A 24,581-nucleotide genomic window follows, 5' to 3' on the forward strand; every position below is an offset into this window, starting at 1 on the left:
TATAACAGTGATACATTGGAATGCATTAGAAAATATAGCAATTGTAAATCATGCTATTATTAGGTGTCCATATTATTCTAAATAACTTCCAAACATACTCGCCTATTGTTCCAGGGCTCAACACTTACCTGACATTTTACATCATATTTTCTCACAAATATTTCAATAATGTTTTTCTCATTTAAGATTATTTATAGCAATTATCTGCATATGTAAATACATATATTTATTTTACATACATTTTGCATGTGAAAGCATATCATATATATTGAAAAATGTGTCAAACGACATTTTATAAAATTTGGGGTAATTACCTTGCAATTTGACACTCACTCAAAAGAGTTGGATTTATATATTTTTATATATTTTTGCAAGCTACCTATTAGGTAAGATTTTGTCTTCATTAAATGTCACACAAATATAGTGTTACCATGCAAAAGTTCCACATCCCCTGGTTCTTCATTAAATAAATATAAATAGACATATAAAATTACAAAATTAAGATATATAAGCTTTGCAATTATTCGTTTTCATGGCTTGAGCATGTCACTGTCCCTAATGGGTTTTGTCACAGTAAGTATCGGCAATTAGCAAGAGCAAGTTAAATACACACACTTACAGATATGTGCACAACCAATAAAGAGATACAAATGCCCTAGATCATGCAGGAGATGTACAAGGCCCCATTTTAGATATTTGATCCATATTACACACAAGCAATATTATATTTGGCAAAATAAGTCAGTAGTGCTTTCCTTAGATGGATGTCTTTTGTGCTTTTTTTGTTGTTGATGGCCTGCAGCATGCTATTTGTTACTTTGCTGTAGGTTACCCCTGAAAGTACATATGTAAACCAGTACAGAATGCAGTTCTAGAATAGCTGTGACATGAAAAGAAAAATGACAGAGAGAGAGACAGGGAGACTGGTGAGGGCTAGTGGGGAGAGATTGACCTCCCATGAGATTCAGTGGTAAAATTTCCTTAAATACATTTTGGCCTTCATTTTCTTTTTGAAAACCTTGCTGTGGGGGTTGTTTGCCCCCTTCAGAGTACTGCGCAACCTTCGCAAGAGATCATTTATCACTAGTTTCCACCTTGGAGCAGATCTTCCTACCTTTCCAGTCTTAATTCTGTGAGAAATGGCTGCAAATCGATGGTTGAGCTCTGAGATTTTGGGCTCTACTACTTTCCTGCAGTGGTCGCCGCGGTTTGCCATCAGGTTTGCTGCTTGGTCGCGTGTAGAATCCACCTTTGGACGCATGTCATTCATTTCAGCCTTTAAACGCTATATTCCGTGAGCAAGAGACAGGGCTTGAAGTTAGTAATTAAATGGAATTTGAGAGAGAGCCAGAGAGCGAGAAAGAGAAAAAGAAAGAAAGAATGAGCACATGCAGAGGTATACAGAGGGAGGAAAAAGCCAACTTCCATAAAAAGAGGAGAAGACTGAGAATGTATGTGATCTTGGGAAAATAGGTTGCCATGCTTGTTTAAGTTTGGTCTATGTTTATTTTTTTTCTGATGCAGGACAAGGGATGTTTTCCTGACTTCTCTATGTCGCCTGCAACAATCATCATATTTTATATTTAGTCTTATTTTATCTTAACTCTACTCAATTTCATGGCTGTAGAACCACCTTAATATGTGTTTAGGAGGAAAGATAGCTGAAGAACAATTTTCTATTCCTTTCCAGGTACTTTTGAGTTTCCTTTTGTTTATCATATTGAGTGTCATGGGGAAAAATGGATTTTCCAAAAGATAAGGATTCTGTGTCACAGACAGAGGGAGTAAGGAAGGTTCTGCCTGACTCAAGGGAGGGTGTAAGTGAAATAAATACCTCAGGTCCTATTATTCCAAAGACCTGAAGGAAATTCACTGTAAGATGGCATTCCTTAAATACATGTCAAAGGACAAGAGAAAGCAAAATAAGGTATATGCAAAAGGGAGAATATGTTTTGGGGATAGCCTGAAATACATCAACAGTTTTTCATTAAAAAATGAACTATTATCTTTGGAAAAGAGTAAGTTTCATTAAAAAAGAAACAAATGAATTGTTTAAACAGAAACTGTAATTTTTTAGTGTTCAATAAGTAGCAACTCACTGGTTAAATACAATTATTTCAGAAAAACAAAATACGGAATCCTTAATTTAAAGGAAATTTGTTAAAATTCAACTCTTCCTATTTAATTGAGAAAGGTGTTATCAAATGGAGATAATATAGCATCAATAAGATAGATTCGCACATAATACCTCTCATATCCTTTTATAGGTGCCATTTTTTTAAAATGAAGATTGAGTTGCCTTTGAGAAAGATGACTCAGGATGTCCTAATAATTGCTTTCAGTACACAAAGAGAGAACACAAAGCCATGTTTACTTTACAGATAGTTAAAAATAAAAACATCCAGTTTTATATAAGCTCAGTAATGTTACTAATTATGAAGATTGGACGTTGCATAGGCAAAACATCCAGATGATTGGATTTCAGGTGTTTACTCAGATAGAGTGTGAATGATACCAGGAAACTGATCCTTGTGTTTGATGTAAGAATACACTACTAACTAGGCAAATGGGCAGAAATTTGCAAAATGACACCCAAATAAATCCTGGAATCCCATCTTCATCATAGTTTACGTTTTGTGTAATTTGCTGAGAGGTGGATATGGACAGATATCCAGATTACAAAACTCTTCAAAATCATTAACTCCCATGTAAATTAAGGAAGTAGGGAGGGAAGGAAAGAAGGAGGAGAGGGAGGAAGGAAGAGAGGAAGAACTTTTTTCATTCATATTAAGAAGTCCTTGATAATCGACATGATTGTTGTGTAGTTAGAAAATTGCTTTTCATAATATTTTATTTGCTACCTTAAGTATGTCTTCTTTTTGCTGAGGTTTCTTTTTCTCAGATTCATCCAAAAGTGCATCAGCCTGAATTATCCAGTTTGTGATGTAATCCACATTCTGGTCAAAGTTTTCCATGTGTTTCTGGTATTCCTTAATTTTAGAGAGACATACCATGACATACCATTGGTTAGACAATATTCTTAAAAGATTTGTTCTACTTTCTACAATGTTAAAAGACAAAAAAGTTGGCATCAGTAAATCACACATCAGTGTGATCCCCATATAAATTACAGCACAGCCATGGCAAAATAATAAAATACAGTTACAGGTGTTCAGTTAAGAGCCACCATTTATGTGGAGTTGAGAAATTAGCAGACACAAATATTATTATTCAAAGCATACATAATTTATTTCTCATAATGATGAGGGGTTGAAAATCCTCCAGCTTCTTCTCTTACCAACAAAAGGTTTAACCACTCTTCTGCTCGGGAAGTGACGGCTATCCAGTTACTATTCAGAAGACTCAGTTTATCTTCCACCAACATTTCCTTCTTGCCCAAAACCGTTTTCAAGGCCTCTCCTACCTCTGTGACACTCTTTAGGTGAACCTTCTGTTTCTCAATCTCTTTCTGAGTAGCCTGTGAAAAGAACAGTATTTGAGCTTGGAGTAATATACTGTAGTCTTAAGATTTAATGCTTTTGAAATGCCTTGTGTATGGTTACTGCAGTAAGATTTTTCAATTATTTAAACCTTCAATATGTCTTAATGAGTGGTGAAAATCATACCATATACATTGTAGTTTCCTTATTGGGTACATATCAACATATATGTATACAGAAACAAGACAAATTTCTATGTACTTATGATTATTTTCATTTAACAGATAAACACACATATTACCCATGTAAACATATTTATATTTACTTAATTTGTAAACGTACTGGGGGAAGACAGACCTGAGAAACTGCATCTACAAATAAGCAACCGTTTTTAGAAAATTTAGCAATTACTCTGCTCTTGAATTTTTACAGCAGAAATTTTCAGTGTTCTGGTGCCAGAAACCTATCTGGCATGTGGTGAAACCTAAGGACTCCTTCTCAAAATAATATTTTTAAAAACAAATTTAAATCCACTGGATTTTAAAGGAAAAGAATCCCACTGGAATACAATATACAAAATACTTTTTTAAAACTTACAAGATACTAATATCTGTTTTCTTTCCTAACATGTGTAACTACAATAATCTAGCAGCAGATCTTTAGTGTAATTTAAATAATAATGATGACCATAACTGTTTTTTTTGAAATATATACAATGGCTAGAATGTTATATAAATTTATTTGACATTTTTACTGGTGGCAAAGTTGCAGCAACTGCCGCTATTACTGGGGTTGGTTGCTCACATTCATAATTTAAAAAAAATGTTTAATTTCAATTAGAGGACTGTGAAAATAAAGAGGTAATATGAAAACTCCTAAGGGGGAGCACAAGCACATTTAATATTAGAAATTATGTAGAAAGTTGATAGAAAAACTGATTCTAAGTACTGATGTTTACTGTCCACTCTACCTACAGCCCTTTTCTTGTGATAGATCATAGTGGACCAGGTGACCATCTTGCATTTTCCTGCCTCTGCCCCACCACTTTCTCGACCACATACAGTTGTAGGACATTCACTAAGAAGTAAGCCAGACCAGATCCTCTCAAGAAATTTAACTAAAAGATACAGAAACTGTCATAACAAATCAGCTAAGTCATTTATAAATGAAACTGATGTCTTCACCACAGCAAACCAAAGCCATCGTAAGACAAAAATCACTGGGGAGCAGGAATAGTAAGAAAGAGGAGGGAGCCCACCCGTGAAGAGGCAAATGAAATATGCACAGAGAGTAACAGAGGTGGTCTAAATAATGGACAGCGAGGGTCTCTACGAGTACAGCTTATATCTCATCTCTGATTCCAAGATGCTCTCAAAGTAACTTTTCTATCTATAATAAACCTTAAAAGTTCCTGCAGCTGTCTTTCCTTCACAGCATCAGGCCTGTTGGGCTCAAAAGTGCTATGTATATATATTTTATTTTTGCCTTTCACATCACATGAGTAGGGGGAATAAATGAGGTTAAAAAAACTGTATTAAGTAATTTGTGTACAAAAGATACTGTTTCTCCTATCCTAAGATATTCTTTTGGATTTGTATTTTTCTTTTCCAATAGAAAAATATCTTAAATTCAAGTAATTATTGCCAAATGCACTACTGCCTATCATGTAGAGGGTTATCTGCAATGTAGGTGTCAGCAGTAGTACTTAGGTGAGCTTAGCTGTTCAGAGAAGGAATTCCTTCATGTGTCAATAGTAAATGATACTGAGCTTCTACTAAAAGGGTCATTGTTGTAGCAGTGACATAGGTGCTTCTACTTAATGTCTTTAAGAAAATTATGAGAAATGCCTCGTTTGCATAACAGCCCCTCCGGAGTTTGACTTGTGAGTGGTCATGGGCTAGATACAGTGCTTTAATTCCTTTCATCTGCATCCTCGTGTAGAACACAACCATTACAACCTTACCTGGTGGCCATTGTTCTAGGCACTGTGAATAAAATGACAGAGAAAGTCTCTGTCCTTATAAAACTTATACTCAAGATATATTTTTCAAAGATATGGAGAGATAGGCAAATTAACATTCCCTCCTTCCCACATTCATTCTAGACTAGTGGCTTGTCACCAGAGGTGAATTATTTGCAAAAGTAACAGCTTACAAAGTTAGTTAATCTTGCTTTCTATTTGGATTTATAATTATCTCCTAAAATGTCTTAAAGATGACACTATGTTTTGGCTTTGACATAAAAAAAAACTGTCGTAACACTGACATTTGTCTCTTCTATGCCAGGCAATGCAATTAAAAGCAATGGAAATTTCCAAATCTCGGGAGGGTTAGAAGTTTTAAATTTAGGAAATATTGTTGCAAAAAGTTCATGGATCACAACCAACTATTATGGATTAAACATCTGCCAAAATTCTACTGCTAATTTCAAGAGAAAATGTTTAACGTCCAGGGATACTTCATTCAGTTAATGAAAAGAATAAAATAGGAAGTGTAGATAATTTCTGGTGTCACCTTAGCTTCCCCAGTATGGTAAGATAGAACTCAAAGACATTAAATTTATCACCATGGTGAACATGAGCTTGAAAAAAGCAGTGATTATTGTGGTGGACCCTAATTGTTTACGGCCAAAAGTGATTTACTCTTTCCACTCTTACTGTAATAAAGCCTAGAGTTCAATCTTTACATTTGGCATTCAAGAACAAACTGGTATTAAATCATTTTTATAAATACTATAATAGGGAAAACATTGTGCTCATTGAATGGACTTTTATTTTTCCAAAAATATTTTTACATTAGCTTCAGGTGTATAAGAGACTTATTTTATTTTATTTTTTTAATATTTTATTTATTTATTTATTCGAGAGAGAGAGAGAGAGAGAGAGAGAGAGAGAGAGAGAGATTGAGGCAGAGACACAGGCAGAGGGAGAAGCAGGCTCCATGCAGGGAGCCTGACTCGGGACTCGATCCCAGGTCTCCAGGATCACACCCTGGGCTGCAGGTGGCGCTAAACCGCTGTGCCACTGGGGCTGCCTAAGAGACTTATTTTAAATTAAAAGTATGACTTTACAAAACTATCATCTTAGACTTCAAAAAATATACAGATTTCGCTTTCTGAAGATCTCAATTAACTATTAATTGGTGAATTGGCTTTTGATGCTTAATATCTATTCTGTACTGTTCCATTCACTGCCAGAGATTAGGTAGGAGTTAGTTTTTGCATATCATGCTTTAATTTTACCCAGTTTAGCTGCAGAGAATAGCTAAAATGCAATCAAATAATTTGGTGTCATATTAGAAAGACTGTATTTTTTTGACAAAGATGAGTCATCATTGGGATAAGCATGAATGGCTTTAAGGGAGAGGTGATACTTGAAACTGAAGTTCACCATTACGGATCGGATGGCTTGGTTTGACTACAGACTGAGTGCCAAACAATCAAGAAAATATGAAGGTCCAAATCAAAAACCACCACAAGAAAAATATGGGAGACTTACCGGAAACTAAACATACATTTTATGATATCAAGGAACCATTCTCCTAGCTTTTATTGTTTCCCATACCATAAGAATGTCTATTGTTGCTGATGCATTAAGAACTCAACCACTGGATTGAACTCCAGCTACCATTTTGGCCTTTCTCTCCATACTCTCACTCATGTCTCTCTAAGGGATGTAGTTTTTAATGGGGTTGGTGAGATGGGGAGAAAGAGTTGAACAAACATGATACTCCCTTCTCTTAAAAAGCATCAGCATCCGTGCCTTCTTTGGCTGCAGTGTTGGGTGAGGGATGGAGAAGATTCTGAACGGTCTACCCTTCTGAATAGAGAAGTTCAAATTCAGTGACTAAACCAACTTTCAGGACTTTTTTTTCAATATTGCAGTATTGTGACAGCTTCTGGGGTTGATTTTAAGGTTCAGTAAAAAACAAAATTATGCACATTCAGTTTTATTTTGACCTGTGACATGGCCATAAGTCCAATTTCAGGAGCTTCAGTAGCAGCTTAATGTGAACTGTATACTTGGCACCTGGGGTTTTTAATGATATAGAAAAAAATATCAGCTAAGAATAGAACTCGGTTTAAATATTAACTGTCATAAAATATAACATATTTTACTGTCCATATGTTTAATTTGTAACATTTGATACCAGCTCCAGAATAGAGTTGAAATATTAAACACTAATTTCCATGATTTCAAGAAATAAATTTGTTGTCGACTTCTTCCTAGCCATAGCAATTTTCAAATGCTACTTCAATTTCCTTATAACAAAAAAGGGGTGGCATAGGTTAATTTCTCCTAATAAAGATACTCATGTGTTCATGTGAAGGATGGAAAATGCATTCTGATTCATTCTTCATATCTGAAAGTTAAATCACTCAAGTCTAATTTAAAATGGCATGAGGTTCAGGATTCAGCCAATTCACTTCACTTGATGGGTTAGCAGGCTGGGAAAACTCTTTCTGTTGGTCTCTGATGATCACACCATTATGTGATGGAAACATTTTTGTTAATTTTATTTAAAGATAAAATAGTAAAAAGTGTAAGATTAATCATCCAGTCTCACAGAAAACACACCCACACCCATATTCTGAAAGGGGCAGAGAAACAGGCCATTTGGGCTTGAGCTCTCATATTTTCAGAGGTCCAGTGGCTTCCACAAGTTTTCCTGGAATTTTCCAGTGGCTTATATTCTTAAGATGACTTCTCTGACTTCCTATCATTCTGACTCCCCACCTCCAACCTTTTTAATCTCTAAGTGCCTCCTGTCCCATAGATTCTATCTTCCTTCAACCACACATTTAGTAAAAAATGTGCCATAATACCATTTCCATATATCTTTACCCCTCTACTAAGATGCTAATTAATTGTTGTTTATTTTAGCTCTTTCTTAATCTCCTATGTAAGTTCCCTCTAATATGGATGAAGGGTTAACTAACACACTCAAAAGGGTATTTTAAAAGGTTCTCCTCCCCAAGTGGATTCTGCATTTAGTCAGTCTACATAAGTGTTATACCATTTTTGGTCATCAGGAATGGAAAAGAGTTCTCTCACCTTCAGGTACAAAACATAGTTATGAGAAGAAAATTTTAAAATTACATTATTGTGAATTCTAAAATGCATTTGTCACATATTAAGATTTCTGAAATTGACATGACACATAGAATTTGTATTTATGTTTAAGGTGGTGGTGTTTCTTTTGATCCACAACAGCTGCAATTAAATCAATGGCATGTCATACAATCTAATGTCTTAAATGTAATAAAATATGTTATTAATTGTTTTCACAGGTCCTTACATTTCTGTCATGGCTAGAGGTTTAGGATACATTTTATTATTAGGCTAATGTGACGGAATAATATAATGATAAATTCAAAAAGCACATAAAACATTAAATAGTAGATTTTGTGGCAATGTGTATTGACTTTTTATTAATAATGCATTGTCTATTAAAGAAGAATTTCATGAAAGCAGAATTTGCAGAACAGAAATTATAGCTATAACTATAATGACAGTGAATAGTGACTCCAATGGCATTTAACAGATGTTCTATTTTCTAAGTAACAGCTGCTTGATGCATTCATTGTACCAAGTTAATGGTCTGCTAGTGTTATTTCGCTTCATAGATAAATTACTATGCTCGCTTTAAAAAAAGATATGTAATTTTTCATGGGAATGATAGTGTAACAGACTTTAGAAATAAGTAATAGTTCTCATGCTTTTGTAGCTAAAAGGAGTGATGAGTTGAAGCAATTATCCAGATAATCTAGGACCAGAGGCCAGATCTCTTTAAACTGTGAAAGGTGATTGTTTAAAAAAAAATACAGGATATGGCTGACTAAACTGAATGTAGAACTTATAACTATTTGTATTGTATTATCTAGTGGTTCTCAAACTTTGCTGAATTATTAGAGACACTGGCTATACTCAGGCCAATTAAGTCTTAATCTTTGGGGAAATGCTCCAGGCATTGACAGGCTTTTAAATTTTCCCAGGTGATTTCAGTGTGCAGCCAATGCTCAGAACCAATTGGAAAACAAAATGATGCATTCTGTCACAAGATTTTATTGGGTGATTGCCATTACATTTTAGGATTGAAATGACAGCAGAAAGAAAATTGAGGAAACTTATCATTGTTCTTCCTCATGTTGAATACTATAAAAATCTGTCCCTGAAATCAGAGTGAAAATCACAATGACTTGTTATTGTGGCTATTTAGACATCAGTCATTATGCATTACTTAACACCCTGAATTGAATTCAACATTTGTGTGTATGTGTGATTCTTTCAGGCAACTCTTGATATCCCACCACTACTGTTAATAAAATCTAATAGTCAATTTATGAAAAACAGTAGACAGGAACTATCCAAAAAGCTGATGAATACAAAGTTTTACAGAACCAAAATAATTTTTCCAGGGAATTATATTTGATCATTTTAATTTTTTACATAAAACTGTGAATTTTAAAAGGGCTTTAATGTAGCTGAATTATTTAGTGGCTTTGAATTTTTGACTACTGAAACTAAATTAGGAATACATAAAATCTGCTAGTGGTTAAATCAGAAAGTCATATAGATTAAACTTTGCTGAAGCTTACATTTTCCAAACATAATGATCATTAGAGATATAAACTTCTATTTAATCATGTAATTATTTACTTTCATACAGTTATATTTTTGTGCTCAATTCATATGCTAAATAATTGTAGCCATAATGGGATATTGAGAATTGACTTACTTATCTCCAACTAATCAAAGTGATTTTAGGACATTAACAAATAATTCTTAAAATCTAAAATAACACCAGTGGCAACTGACTATAGGACATAATATGAGACAAATGCACACAGGATTTTCATTTTATTATTTTCATGCAGATTTATTTAATCTGCACTTTAAATTTATACATTGTGTATATTTTTCTTATTGTAGATGACAAATTACTTTTTTTGTCATTTTAGAATTATATAACCTTAAAATTACTAGAAAATATGACTTCTAACAATAATGATAGTGGGAAAAATCATTGAAATCAAAGATAGCATTGGATTTTAATTACAGATTGCTACGTGCCAAGACTTCTATTTACGCATCTATAAAATGGGAGTATTTGATCAGATTGTTCATGTTTCCATTTGTTCTAAAACTTACCACAATGTTAGAAGCACATCAGCATTTTTCTCTTCTCTCAAAAAATGCTTTGTCATTATGTTTTGTCATCTCTTAAATTGCAATTTATTTTATTGAATGGATATCTACTGAGCATGCCCTATGGGTCATTATATTATGTGCATGGGAAACATCAGTGAACAAAACACACATTTTTCCCTTCTCTTGGCAACTGAAATTGTTAAAGCCCATGTAGTAGTCCAAGAAGGTAGAACCTGTCATGACAGCCCAGGGATCCCCAGGTGCTGCTAATCTGTTCTAGTTTGCCTTCCCATTTCCTTCCACAGTGTCTGTTTCTACTCTATAGACATCAGGGTTTCTGATCTCAATCTGGCAAACTCCCTTAACAGAGATTTGTAAGGTATAAAGGGGGAAAATGTCTTATCAAGAAACTGTCACTAACATGACAGTTGCAGTCTTTTCAAGGCATCTCTGTTGTTCAAACCATGCAGCTAGGAGTGATCCATTCCTTCAAAATTGTTTTGTTTTTGAGAGACAGAGAGAGAGAGAGAGAGAGAGAGAGAGAGAGAGAGAAAGAGAGAGAGAAAGAGCAAGAATGAGTGAGCAGGCAGCAGGAAGGGGCAGAGGGAAAGAATCTTAAGCAGGCTCCACACCCAGCACAGAGCCCAACACAGGAGTCGATCTCACGACCCCGAGATCATGACCTGAGCTGAAATGAAGACTTGGGTGTTTAACAGACTGAACCACCCAGGGGCTCCTCAAAATCTTAATATTAATTTTTCCCTCTTTATCACAACTCTAATGGAGATAGACTGAATTTCAAAATACAAGGAAAGAGCTACTGAGCTTTAGGAATTTCAAATTAGCATTAACAGTTAACTTTTTGATTCCTATTATTAAACTTTTATCTCATTTCTGCTATTATTCTAAAAATGTCTGCTTCCTGTTATTTGAATTTAAAATGTTTTCTTTTACCTTTTAAAACTTTGGACTACTTTTTAACTGTATTCATTCTTTCCTGCTGTACCTGCAGTCTAGAAGCATGCTCATAAGGTGAGAGCCTACAGGACAGCTTCCCGTGCTTCCAGCTGTGCTTGCAGCTAATCAGAATTGATGCCATCCTAGATACTTCTAGAAGTTCTCCCATTCTTTCTCTTCCTAAGGCCACGAAAATCTGATCTGGGGTACCTAAGAGATTGTCAGGTTTATAGTCTTCCCCAAATGCATGCAACATTTAATCATTTCAAAATGTTTCTTATACCACCCAGTATCTTTTGGGAGGCTATGTGTTCTAACACCTATGGTTTTGAACTTGTGACTACAGAATTTTGAGCAGGAGTAAAACCTAAATGAAAGATTCTGTTTTGGAAACTTCACTTCTATGACATTGTTGGCCTATCAAAAGGACAGTGACAAACTCCTGATACTCATTCATTAAGAAGACACAGAAAATCCAGGGTCAGGCTCATGGCATTAGTTTTTCATGGAAGCATGTTAACAGAAAAATGTCAACATAAACCTTTTCATTATGCCTAATATAAGAATATTTTTCAATTTATTTATTTATTCATGAAAGACAGAGAGAGAGGCAGAGACACAGGCAGGGGGAGAAGCAGGACCATACCCCGACTGAAGGCAGATGCTTGACCGCTGAGCCACCCAGGCATCTCTTATTATAAGAATATTAACAAAAGTGCTATCTCATTTATGACCCTAATTTTTCTTCTATATCTAATTTGAGAAAAAAGTTCTCACTAGTACATTAAAACTATTTCAATTAAATTTTTAATAGTTCTAACACTTTGAATCTCTGAAATGTTTGCTTCCATTTCAGTTATACAAGATGAATAAATAAACTTTATAGATCTGTTGTACAATTTTTGCCTATACCTAACAATACAATATTGTACACTTTAAAAATGTTAACTGGATAGATCTCATGTTAAGTATTCTTTAGCACAGTAAAAAAAAAGTATGTCTACTTTTTAGTTTGTCCAATAGGAAGCTTGGTGCTAAATTTTTTAAAAGATTTTAATTGTTCACTTACTTGACAGAGAGAGAGAGAGAGAGAGAGAGAGAGAGAGAGAGAGAGGGAGAGAAAGCTCACATTGGGGGAGGAGCACAGGAGAAGGGAGAGGGAAAGGTAAAGAATCTCAAGCAAACTGTGCTGAGCATGGAGTCCAACACAGGGCTTGGTTTCAGGACCTTGAGATCATGACCCTGAGATCATGACCTGAGCTGAAATCAAGAGTCAGATGCTTAAGATGCTTAGCCCACTGAGCCACCCAAGCACCCCAGCTTGGTGTCAAATTTTAAGGCTTTTTTTTCTCCTCTGCCTATTCTACTATCCATGGGATATTGTGAGCATATTTCTGTGCATGGTTTCCTACTATGATTTTCCCTTTCTCTAGTTTTCTAATTTATTTGTGTTTTTTTTAAAGATTTTATTTATTTATTCATGACAGACACACACACACACACACAGGCAGAGACAGAGGCAGAAGGAGAAGCAGGCTCCATATAGGAAGCCCGATGTGGGACTTGATCCCGGGTCTCCAGGATCACACCCCCTGGGTCGAAGGTGGGGCTAAACTGCTGGGCCACCAGGGCTGCCCTATTTGTGTTTGATCAGATGAATGATATGCACCTCTTTAAGCCACTATATAAATATATGGAACTAGATACATAATAAATAAGTATAATTAAAATAGAGTAGAAGTAAAGCTCAAAAGATTTAATTGTAGCCAATATACTTGAAGGTATACTCTGTTTTGAATAAACTAAAGATCAAATGAATACTTCATTAGTAACTAAATTTAATGTATAAGAATATTTTTATTTAGACATTCAAATGTTTTATGTATAAATAAATATAATGTTCTTAGATCAACAGAACTGAAAGAAATTCAGTAGAAATAAATGAAACCCTTTAAAAATAAATTGGCACTATATATTCAAATTTTCTCTAAGTCAAAAACATTTGGAATAATAGGTAAATACATTCAATGTATTGCATTTAAATGAATACTCAATTTATTAAAAAAACAATCTGACATTTATCCTTTGAAATGGCAGACAAGACTTGAACAGTTGTGAGTCAAGTTCTCCCTCTACCAAGAAAGCATGTGAAATGAGAAAGTACTAAGGAATCATGGGGTTTCATTTATGAGTTTGATTTTTTTCATTTTAAAAAATTATCGTTAAGTGTGACCACTTTAGATCTGTAGGTCACATGTTTTTATTATATGATTGTGATTTTTAAAAAAGCTTTCAGCACCTTCCAAGTGAATTTCTTGAACAAAGTATGTAATTTGGATGCAAATGTGTATACTTTTACTTGATCACTAAGGGGTCCTAGAGTATATCATTAGCAGCTTACTGTTTCAAAAGATCTGGAAGGGATGGTAAATTATTATATATATATATATATATATATATATATATATATATATATGAAATGCTACTTTTCCATACTTTTTTCCTATTGGATCTCAAGTTAGTATTGCTCCTTGGTTTTATGGAAAATACTTTCCAGATGGACCTAAGAAGCTGATACATCTTCAGGTCAGTCAAGACTTCTAATATAATAAGGATAATCTAGAAATGTTTAAAAGTTAATTAAATGATAGTATGGTATTTTAATGATTTCATAGTGAAGCTAGTGCAAAATATATCTCCTTAGGTGACTTACTCAATGACCCTATGGGGACTGTGGAATTCAGAGTTCTTGTGTGGCATACTTTCATAGTTTCACCACATTCAATTGTAATCTATAGGTAGAGTTTTTAAAATCCCCTTCATTTTCAGCTCTATTCCTTTGTGCACCATTATGGTAGCATTCTAAATTATATTTATAAAGCTATCCCATTGCTATGAGCTGAAATGAGTCCCTTCAACATTCACGTGATCAAGTCCTAACCCCAGGACTTTAGAATGTGACCAAATTTGGAGAAAAGAAATTTAAGAGACAATTAAGTAAAATAAGGTCATTATAGTGGGTCTTAATCCAATATGGCTGGTTTCTTTATAAGAAGAGAAATTTAAACACAGGCCAGTAGAAAGGGACAATCATACAAGACACAAGAAGACCACTATTTATAAGCGAAGGAGAGAGTTCTCAGAACAAACCAACCCCGCCAAAACCTTGACATCAGACTGCCAAAACAGTGGAAAACAGATGCCAAAACAGTGGAAAAATAAATTTCTGCTGTTTAAGCTACCCATATGTGAAAGTTTGTTACAGCCAATCTAGCAAACTAGTATACCCATTAAACTGGATATAAACAATAAAAAATATTTTTAAGGGAAGGGTGTTTTAAGGATAGGGCGACTGAGAATAAAGCCTAGACTCTTTTCATGACTCTTCTCCATGCACTCCTTGCATGTTTTACTATATTTCATACTCTAATAGATCATTAGTCTTATCAGGGCCTTTTTGTTTGTTTTAGAGTAGTTAATGGTAGAAATTGCCATCAGTAGGACACGGGTTTTTATAAGGAGAAACAGATGGTGCAGATCTTTGTCTACCTTTATTTTTTTTAAAGATTTGATTGATAGATTGAGAGAGAGAGGGAGAGAAAGTGCCAGCACAAGCAGGAGAAGGGGCAGAGGAGGAGAGAGAATATTAAGCAGGCTCCACTCCCAGAGTGGAGCACCACATGGGGCTCTATCCCAGCACCCTGAGATGATGATTTGAGCCAAAACCAAAAGTTGGAGGCTCAACTGAGAGAGCTACGCAGGTGCCCCAGTATTTTCTACCTTTATCTTATGATGTAAAATATAGGGGTGATACTGATGTGGCCAAAGCTGCTATGTGTCCCCCAGAATACATTCCCTCTTTCTCAAACAAAATCTACTCATCACTTTAGCAGAACACACTGTCCAGTCAGTTAGGACCCATCTTTCACCATCTTCTCTGGAAACTAAATATGATCATGCGACTAACTTCTAGAAAGTGAAAGATGAGCAAAATAATGCATGGAGCATTTATAACACATCTTTAAGAGAGCGCTGGTGTCCTCCCTCCAATTCTGGTTTTCCCTTCTTGTTGTGGGCTGGGAGGGAGGTATGGTGGTGAGCAAGTTTTACTCTATGCATAAATACAAATACCCCGAGGACTGCAGAGCCAGTGAAAAGAAAAGGACCTCCCTCTTGTGAGAATTTCATGGAGCAAAACACCTTCCCCTATCCAAAACCATCTGCCTTACATGAGATAGAAATAAACTCTAACTTCTTGGAGCCATGGTATTTTTTTGCTTATTTCTTTTTTTTAATTTTTATTTATTTATGATAGTCACAGAGAGAAAGAGAGAGAGAGGGGCAGAGACATAGGCAGAGGGAGAAGCAGGCTCCATGCACCGGGAGCCCGACGTGGGATTCGATCCCGGGTCTCCAGGATCGCGCCCTGGGCCAAAGGCAGGCGCCAAACCACAGCGCCACCCAGGGATCCCCTTTTTGCTTATTTCTAACAGTAGCCTACCCCGCATCTAAGTATATGATTTCCACTGGTTCAAACTAAATTATCACACACAAAAAATAAAATAATTGCTTGGGTAATAATGAAAAAAAGGTCATTGTAATTTTTAGCCTGTACCCTCTGTATTTGCTACTATAATGTCACAATATATATGATTCTGAGCTAATAAATGCAATTCAATATCTTATCTCTACCACCGATCTATTCTGAGTGGGAAGAAGAAGAAATCATTCACTACTACTTACTTGAAAAATACTTATGTAACAACGTTTTACATCTACCTGTCCCCTGAATTTATATAGAGGAAATCAGTTTTCAGTTTTGGTGGAATTGTATGATTATAAGTTTTTACATAATGCAATTAAAATTTCCCACCTTTCGATAATCTAAATAGCCTTGTTGAATTAAAAGTAAAACACAGATCTCTTTAACATCTCACTGATACAGGCAAGTGTTAGCTAATTAAAAAAAACCCAAGGGGATAGAGTATGGCTATGATATTTTTTAAAAATGCCTAATGGTTCAGGCAAAGTTTAAGGTGAAAACACAGTATTAATATTGGCAGTTCCCTTTATATCAACAGACTTTCAAGTAGTCTAGTAATGAATCAACTGAAAAAAAAAATAAGTTATGAGTACCCTGACCTTACATTTTTAGGGGAGCAATAATATCTGACTGGCTGTCAAGAGATACAGTAAGAATTTACCAGCTAGGATTAAAGGAAACCCTGTGCCCTTTGGTGGTGGAAATGATAGCAGCCACATAGACCCCTTGAGATTTTTTTTTTTCAATTGTGACATCAGTAATCTGTTGATCTTGCGAGTCCTCTCCAGCCCAACTGTCTGCAGTCTCTACATCCCTGCTCTGGTCATGGTGGTGGGGTCCTTCTAAGCAGTCTGTCTGAGGCAATTTAGGGAATGCTGAATCTCATCTTTGGAATTCACTTTCTGACTAATGATGAAGGTACTTTTAAGGACTTATTCATAACCTACCTAATTCTAAACAAGCTTTGGGGAGATTCTTGTTAAAGCTGTCCACCAGCTTTACCATGATTCAGAAATACACAGAGTTAAACTCCTGATGAATTTTTGAGGAAAGAGAATGTGAAGCAAGATAATACTTATATTTCTACCACTGTTGCACATTAAGAGGTCCTTATACTTTCACATTACTGTGTGTTTCTTTGTGTGTTAAAAATAACCTTCAGTGATAAAGGTTTTACCTTTCCCCAGGCAACTTCAGAATCCAAATTACTAGGCATTCCTTCAACTGCTGATCTCTTCGTCAGTTCCATATCTGTAGCTGCCAGCCATTCTGTCAGGGCATTCATTTCCTTTCGCATCTTACGGGACAATTTCAAGCATTTTTCCAACTGTTGCTTTCTTTCTGTCACCTGAAAAGAATGATGATAAAATGCAATTTAGTTTACTCTTTCAATTCAGGTTTAGTTACAGCCACTTAATAGGAACTTTAATATTTCTGTCATTTCACAACAACCTTTTTCTGGGCACTTGGGTGGCTCAGTTAGTTAAGTGTCTGCTTTTGACTCAGGTCATGAGCCCAGGCCAGGTTCCTCAGATTGAGGGACGTGGGATTGAGCCCAGCATATGGCTCCCTGCTCATCAGGTAGTCTGTTTCCCCCTCTACCTCTTCATTCTGCTCATGTTCTCTTTCTCTCATGCTTGCTCTCTCTCACAAACAAATTAAAAAAAAATCTTTAAAACAACTTTGTTCTTATTTTTTAAAAATAGTATTTTAGAAAAACCATATAGTCTATTATTGGTGAATAAACAGTCTAGGGAAGATGAGATCCTTTCTCCAAAAGAGTGTGTTATGTCAAGTAGGAAAAAAACCCAACTGTAATTATTTTCTTCAATACAAATAAAAATAATTAATGGTCAAAATTATATTTATTTTCATTTTTTAAGATTTTATTTATTTATTCATGAAAGACAGAGAGGGAGAGGCAGAGATATAGGTAGAGGGATAAGCGGGCTCCCTATAGGGAGCCTGATGTGGGACTCGATCCCAGGACCCCAGGATCAACACCTAAGCCAAAGGCAGATGCTCAACCGCTGAGCCATCCAGGTGCCCCTATGTTCAAAATTTTAAAATATACTGATTGATGTAAGTCAAACCAAAGAAATTACACATTTCTCTTTTTATTTTAGATTTTATTTATTCATAAGAAGACACAGAGACATAGGCAGAGGGAGAAGCCAGTTTCCCGCTGGGAGCCCAATGTGGGACTGGATCCCAGGACCCTGGATCACGCCCTGAGCCAAAGGCAGACTCTCAACTACTGAGCCACCAGGCATCCCATTATAACACGTTTCTTTTAGAAAAGCTTCAGTCATCTGTCACATGGATGGACAAAGTTTATAATCCTCTATAGACAAATGAGGATTGCTCTTGCTTGTAAGGAATCAAAATGCAGAAAGGATATAGTTTCTCTCAAGTGGCAAAATTATTTCTGTAATACTTAAAATAGTCAATTTTACTGTCATTGCATCTGTAAAGTGTCTTACTTCTGCAGAAAAACAACAAAAATAGTAAGTCACTTCCCCTTTAAAACATATTTTGCCATCCAATGAGGGAAAAAATTCCAAAATACAAGTTTCACCCTTATTAATAGAGAAAATCATGACCTGATTTTGTATTCCAGCTCTCAGTGTTTAGAACTAAAACCCTCAAAATTAAATTCTTACACATTCTCACAGGGAGAATTAACAAACTTGTACTTCTCCACAAACATTGTGTTTAGGGTCTAGGCTGGTTGGTTTAATAAAAAGCCCAGAAACTCTTCTGATCGATCTGTCTATACACACACAATCACACATACACACACAGATGAATATATATGAATGTATAAGAATCCAGCCGTAAGAATGAAAAATGCCAAAGTAAGCATGTCTCCAAAAACTTTAAAATGCTACAATCAAAATAAACATACTGGAACTTTGACACAAATTCCAAGTACTCCACAAAATGTATTAGTTTCTTTAACAGAGGTGTCTGTATATTTTTTAAAAAATGTTTAGTTGCTGAGGCTGCAAATTCAATTTTTTTTCTTTTTACACATTTGCCCCTTCAGGGAAGTAAAAGTATCGGCCCTTTCACCTGCAAGGATTTGATTTGTGTATGGGAGAAAAAAAAATAGACCTTACAGTGTGTTTCTATGCATGGTTATTTTTTTCTACGCACTATTGGTAGCAAAAGAAATACAGATTCAATATTTTAAAGAAATCCTATCTTCCCAGAGCTAATGCATTATTGATTTTTATTTATTCTATTTTGTTTATATCCAGTTAAATAGGTTTTAATAAAACAGGAGACACTGCCACCTTAAGGAAAATTGAGTTTTACACTTGTGTGTGTGTGTGTGGAAAAGGGATACATTTCAAAGAGTGCCACCTGCAGTACAATGCCTCAGCAGTCCCTGGTTCATGGGTAAATGCATGTGTAGTTGACAGGACTACTGCTATTTATGGATATTTCCCTAAAAATCAAAACATAAAGAAGCCATAGAAGAAACGCTTCAAGTTTTATTCATTGAACCATTAAGCTAAGTTGATTATAATAAACAAATAAAAATATGTCCTGTAAGAAAAATGCTATGGACTGAACTACATCCCCCCAAAATTAATACACTGAAGCCCAAAAATCAATGTGACTGCACCTGGATATAGGATCTTTAGGAAGTAATTAAGGTTAAATGGGATCATAAAGGTAAGACCCCAATCTGACAGGATTGTGGCCTTATTAGAAGAGGAAGAAAGATCTCCCTTCCTCTCCCTCTCTCTATCACCTCACACCCCACTTCCTCCCTCCTTCTTCTTCACTCTCCCTCCCGGTCCACCAGGAAAGATCACAAAGAAGATGTGGCTTCTGTAAGCCAGGAAAAGAGGCCTCACTAGGCTGACACCTGGATGGTGAACTTTCTAGCCTCCAGACTGTGAGAAATAAACGTGTGTTGTTTAAGCCACCCAGTCTGTGGTGTTTTGTTATGGCGGCCTAAGCTGACTCAGAGAAAAGTAACATACGTTGAACAGAGAGGCAAGTGCAACCATATAAATTCTGAAGATGATTAAACTAGAAGTGTTTTTGTCTTTTTTTACAGAAAAATAATAATATATTAAGATGGCCTTTGTTTTGTTTGGTTTTGTCAAATAGAACCACTGTTGTTCAAGGTGCTCCAAAGATTTAAGTGTATACAGCTTTTTCTTAGAGAAGGAATACTTGACTCACAGCATTTTTATAAGAGGATATTTATATATTCCTTTTATTACTAATGGTTCTAAATCTTTGTTTCAAAAATAAATTCTTGCCCTACATTTATGCTATATTCTCTTAGGCTATTAAAACTAAGTATGATTTCTTAGTCATCTTTCACTTTGCTTTAATGTTATTATTAAATGCCAAATGGCTAAGGAAACATCAACTTTCAAATACGTATTTTCAGGGTTAAATAGGGCTTTGCATAATAGTTAATTTGGGGCACTAGAAGTCTTCTGACATCATTTTTTATTGCTTTAAATTCAGTGACTACTTTATGTAAAATATACTCTTGCCAAGGCAAAGATTTTGTGCAAATTCTTCAAGGCAAAAGAAAAGAAAAAGGCCCAGACAACATTTTATACTTGAAATAACAAAGAAACCACCTTTCCCCCAAATACACTTTTTATTAATAAAAAACTATCTATCAATACTTTAGTGTAAAGTCACAGAGATCAAATTATAAATTTTTGAATACAGAGAATAGCTTTCTAAAAATTAACAAACTATAGCATTAGGAGTAATATTAGAGATTATTCAATTGATGTTAAATATAGAATAAATGGCACCTGTCAAAGTCTATAAATACTAGATGAGATACCAAATGCAGATTCAACTTTCCCCTCTGTGGTTATCTTTAACATAGTAATAAACTTCTCCAGAAGGATTTAAGGGTATTTTATTCCAGAGGTAGCTTGATGGGCTATACAAGCAGGTGAAATGTATTTTATTTCAAGAGTATCCTCATGTTTTACTATTTACTGTGTATCAGTGTTCCCTACTTTTTAATCAAATAAGAAGGAAAATATTTTGCCATAACAGGACAGTAAGCTGTCATTCAAAACATATGAAATATAAATGAGAAGGTTTTTAAAATTAAAGACTATCAGCTAATATGAATAGTTATTTCCAGATTTCCATTTTAATCTAAAATTCACTTTCTCTCAGTGAAGTGTTAGTTGCAATTAGTAGCTTTAAGACACAACCCTCCATCTACTTCCAGGGTGAAATGTTAAAAATTGTTTCTGCATGGCTACTTCACAAATAAGGGCACAAATTTATATTTGTGTCTGTAGTAAAGTGACAATTTTCTCACTGATGTTATGTTTAATGAAGTTGAGAACCTGAGCCATTAAAATATACTCTGTTCTCCTCACTGATCCCACTAAAACTCTTTCAGTCAGAATGAGATTAAAATGTACAAATTTTTATTTTTTTTCTGCTTTGGCCTTTATTTTGTCTTTCTCCACTAAGCACTAGGAAAGTTAAAGAACCCCTCACTTAAAGGTACTTGCTTAAAGTAATTAAACTCTTATTTATTCATATGGCCATAAATGCCAATAATAGATAAATAACTTATTTGCATAAGTTTAAGGAAATAAGCATGAAATTTATTAATAAAATACATTTATTCCCTCAAATATCAGATAATATTTTAAGCTATTATCATTTTAAAGACATAAACTAGTCTTTTATTACTATGTTAATACTTTAAACTTTAGCTGAGCACCAAAAATATTTTAGGGTTCAGAGTAATATAAAATAATAGCATAGAAAAGGCCAGGTCAGCCCTCGACGTTAACAACTCGTGCCTTTTTTTTAAGGATTTTATTTATTTATTCATGAGAGACACAGAGAGAGAGGCAGAGACATAGACAGAGGGAGAAGCAGGCTCCTAACAGGGAGCCCAATGTGGGACTCGATTCCGGACCTGGGATCACGCCCTGAGCCAAAGGCAGACACGCAACCACTGAGCCACCAAGGCGTCCTGACAATTCATGCCTTTATGACTACTTTTTAGAATTACTATCATTATTTTGAACCATCAAAGTTCTAAATCTATAGAAAATATACAGAGAATATTTGATTTAAGGGAAGTGAGATAACTATCCTAGTTAATCCACAGTTTGGGCAAGGGGAGAGATGTAAACATCTTTAATTAACAGTGAAATGGGTGGGGGGCGCCTCAGTTGGTTAAGCATCTGCCTTTGGCTCAGGTCATGATTCCAGGGTTCTGAGATCCAGCCCTGCATGGGGCTCTCTGCTCAGCAGGTATCTGCTTCTCCCTTTCCCTCTGTTCTTGCTCTCTCTCTCTCAATAAATAAAATCCTAAAAAAAAAAAAAAATAACAGTGACATGGAATTAATCATTGGACTCTATCAGGACAAAAATACAAAAAAAAAATCACAGACCAATAGGACTTAACTGGCAATCCATTCTACCTTATTAGCCAAATGTGGTGGATTATGCAAGACTTACCACACAGGGAAATAACTTCTATGGAATGTGACAACTCTATTACACCTAATGTGGTCTATGTGGAAAGTGTCAACTTCATTGTATCTAAATATAAGTAAGGGCATTAGTTTATAAGAGGCTCCAGCCTTTAAGTCATCACAGTAAATTTATACAATGAAAAGAAGGCAAGTTTAGAACAAAGAACCCCTTTTAGAACTATCCAGTGTGCAAAAAAAAAAAAATCTCCCTGAGCTGTACACACTTTTTAATGTAGGCTGGAAATAAGATCCTTATTGTGTAATTGTTGTTTCTTTTTTTTTTTAATAATTGTTGTTTCTAAATAAGAACCATACATGGGAATCCATCTCTCTCTCTGACTATGCATAAATGTATGTACTTATCTATGTATTGAGAGAAAATGATTAGACTTTCCAAGACATTAATTGTGCATCATCACTGCCTCTTGCTTTGCCATTTCAGAGGAAAGTGGTAAGTAGCCCATGTCTGTGGTTCCAGGGCACACGCACCTTTGCTCCCAGCTCATTATAATGCAATTTCAAAGCCGTAACTCTTTCATCAAGCTCTTTCGGGTTTTCCGTCTGCTTCTTCTGTACAATCTGACGTCCAGTTTTTATTACCATTTCCACTTCAGACTTCACTTCACTCAGACTTTTATATAAGTTCTAAGTTAAAACATAAAACATAATAATAAGCAACAGTATCCAATTTACACTATAATAATTAATAAAAAGAAACAGAGGTAGAGATTACCTTAACTGCCATTCTATGTTTACAGTTTTAATGTAGTAGCATTTTGCTGCTATAACCAATATCTAGCTTTTGCACTTTCTATTGATGTAATGTTTTTATATGTGATTACATACACAGATATAGATATGCGGAGTTGGTAATTATTCTCACTAAAGTAAGTAAGTATATACATCATGAGTATATTTAGTTTTACAATTCAAGTTGATAAAGATTATTCCTAAAAGTTATAGTATTCCTGTTTTATATGTTATATAATACTATCTGTGAATTTGGAAAAATTCATTGACTTTTTCATCAGGTATTGAGAGTCTAGTACAGCAGATAGTATTGGATTCACTAGAGAATCAGTGGTGGCCAAGACAGACACATTCACTGCTGTTCTCACACATTTTTGTGGGCATAAAACATCTAAATTTCCAGATCATAAATTCAACATATATTAATTAAATCATATAGAAGGAAGGAAGGTAATTTTAGATATGTTAATTGCATTATGTAAATGTATTTTCTTAATGGGGTTGATCAATTAGATATAGTAGACACACAAATATTTAAAAACTCATGTCTACCTCAACCCTAAAGAACACATACATTATTTCACAAAAGTACACGGCTTTAACAAAGCCTAATGAAATGTGTCATCACACAAAGGACTTTTCTGGAAAGATATGTGTATGTATAAATGCATGCATGCACACACATGTGCTTATGTGTATATATGTATACAGGCATATATAATAGTTTACACTATACATTGTTGCTTTAATCTGTTCAGTGGTAAGCATTAACAACTACATGTTTTACTTGTACTACACAATAAAGTTACTAGTAGATAATTGCTTTTTCTTTGGAATTAGGACAAAATTTGGGTTTACTTTCTCTTTTCAGTTTAAAATCTATGCCTAGGGGCACCCCGGGTAGCAGTTTAGCGCCGCCTTCGGCCATGATCCTGGGGACCCAGAGTCGGGTCCCACGTCAGGCTCCCTGCATGGAGCCTGCTTCTCTCCCTGCCTGTGTCCCTGCCTCTCTGTGTGTCTCTCATGAATAAATAAATAAATAAAATCTTTAAAAATAAATAAGTAAAATCTATTCCTAAAACAACACATTTTTTGTAAAGGCTTACCAAATATCCTACTTGTTAAAGCTGCATACATAATCTATCTCCATCTTAATCCCTTCTTTGGTGGTTGTTTTGTGTTAATCTTCCTTTACTAATAATTTTGGGTTCCTGTTTTAGCTTTCCAGATTATTT

The 24,581-nt window shown here is 35.0% G+C and overlaps 1 protein-coding gene across 6 annotated transcripts in view; it reads right to left on the bottom strand.

Annotated features, from left to right (window-relative positions):
* Positions 1 to 24,581, bottom strand: part of DMD (dystrophin) — a 2,039,779-nt gene that overhangs the window by 1,203,583 nt on the left and 811,615 nt on the right. For all 6 annotated transcript variants that reach the window (XM_055339022.1, XM_055339018.1, XM_055339021.1 and 3 more), the window contains 5 exons: positions 23,086 to 23,241; positions 17,268 to 17,438; positions 3,299 to 3,478; positions 2,862 to 2,990; positions 1,115 to 1,285 (listed from right to left, as the gene is read on the bottom strand). In XM_055339022.1, coding sequence (XP_055194997.1) covers positions 1,115 to 1,285; positions 2,862 to 2,990; positions 3,299 to 3,478; positions 17,268 to 17,438; positions 23,086 to 23,241 — 807 coding nt within the window. The remainder of the gene's footprint in view (positions 1 to 1,114; positions 1,286 to 2,861; positions 2,991 to 3,298; positions 3,479 to 17,267; positions 17,439 to 23,085; positions 23,242 to 24,581) is intronic.

The sequence above is a fragment of the Nyctereutes procyonoides genome, unplaced genomic scaffold (genome assembly GCF_905146905.1).
Source record: "Nyctereutes procyonoides isolate TBG_1078 unplaced genomic scaffold, NYPRO_anot_genome, whole genome shotgun sequence".
NCBI lineage: Eukaryota > Metazoa > Chordata > Mammalia > Carnivora > Canidae > Nyctereutes > Nyctereutes procyonoides.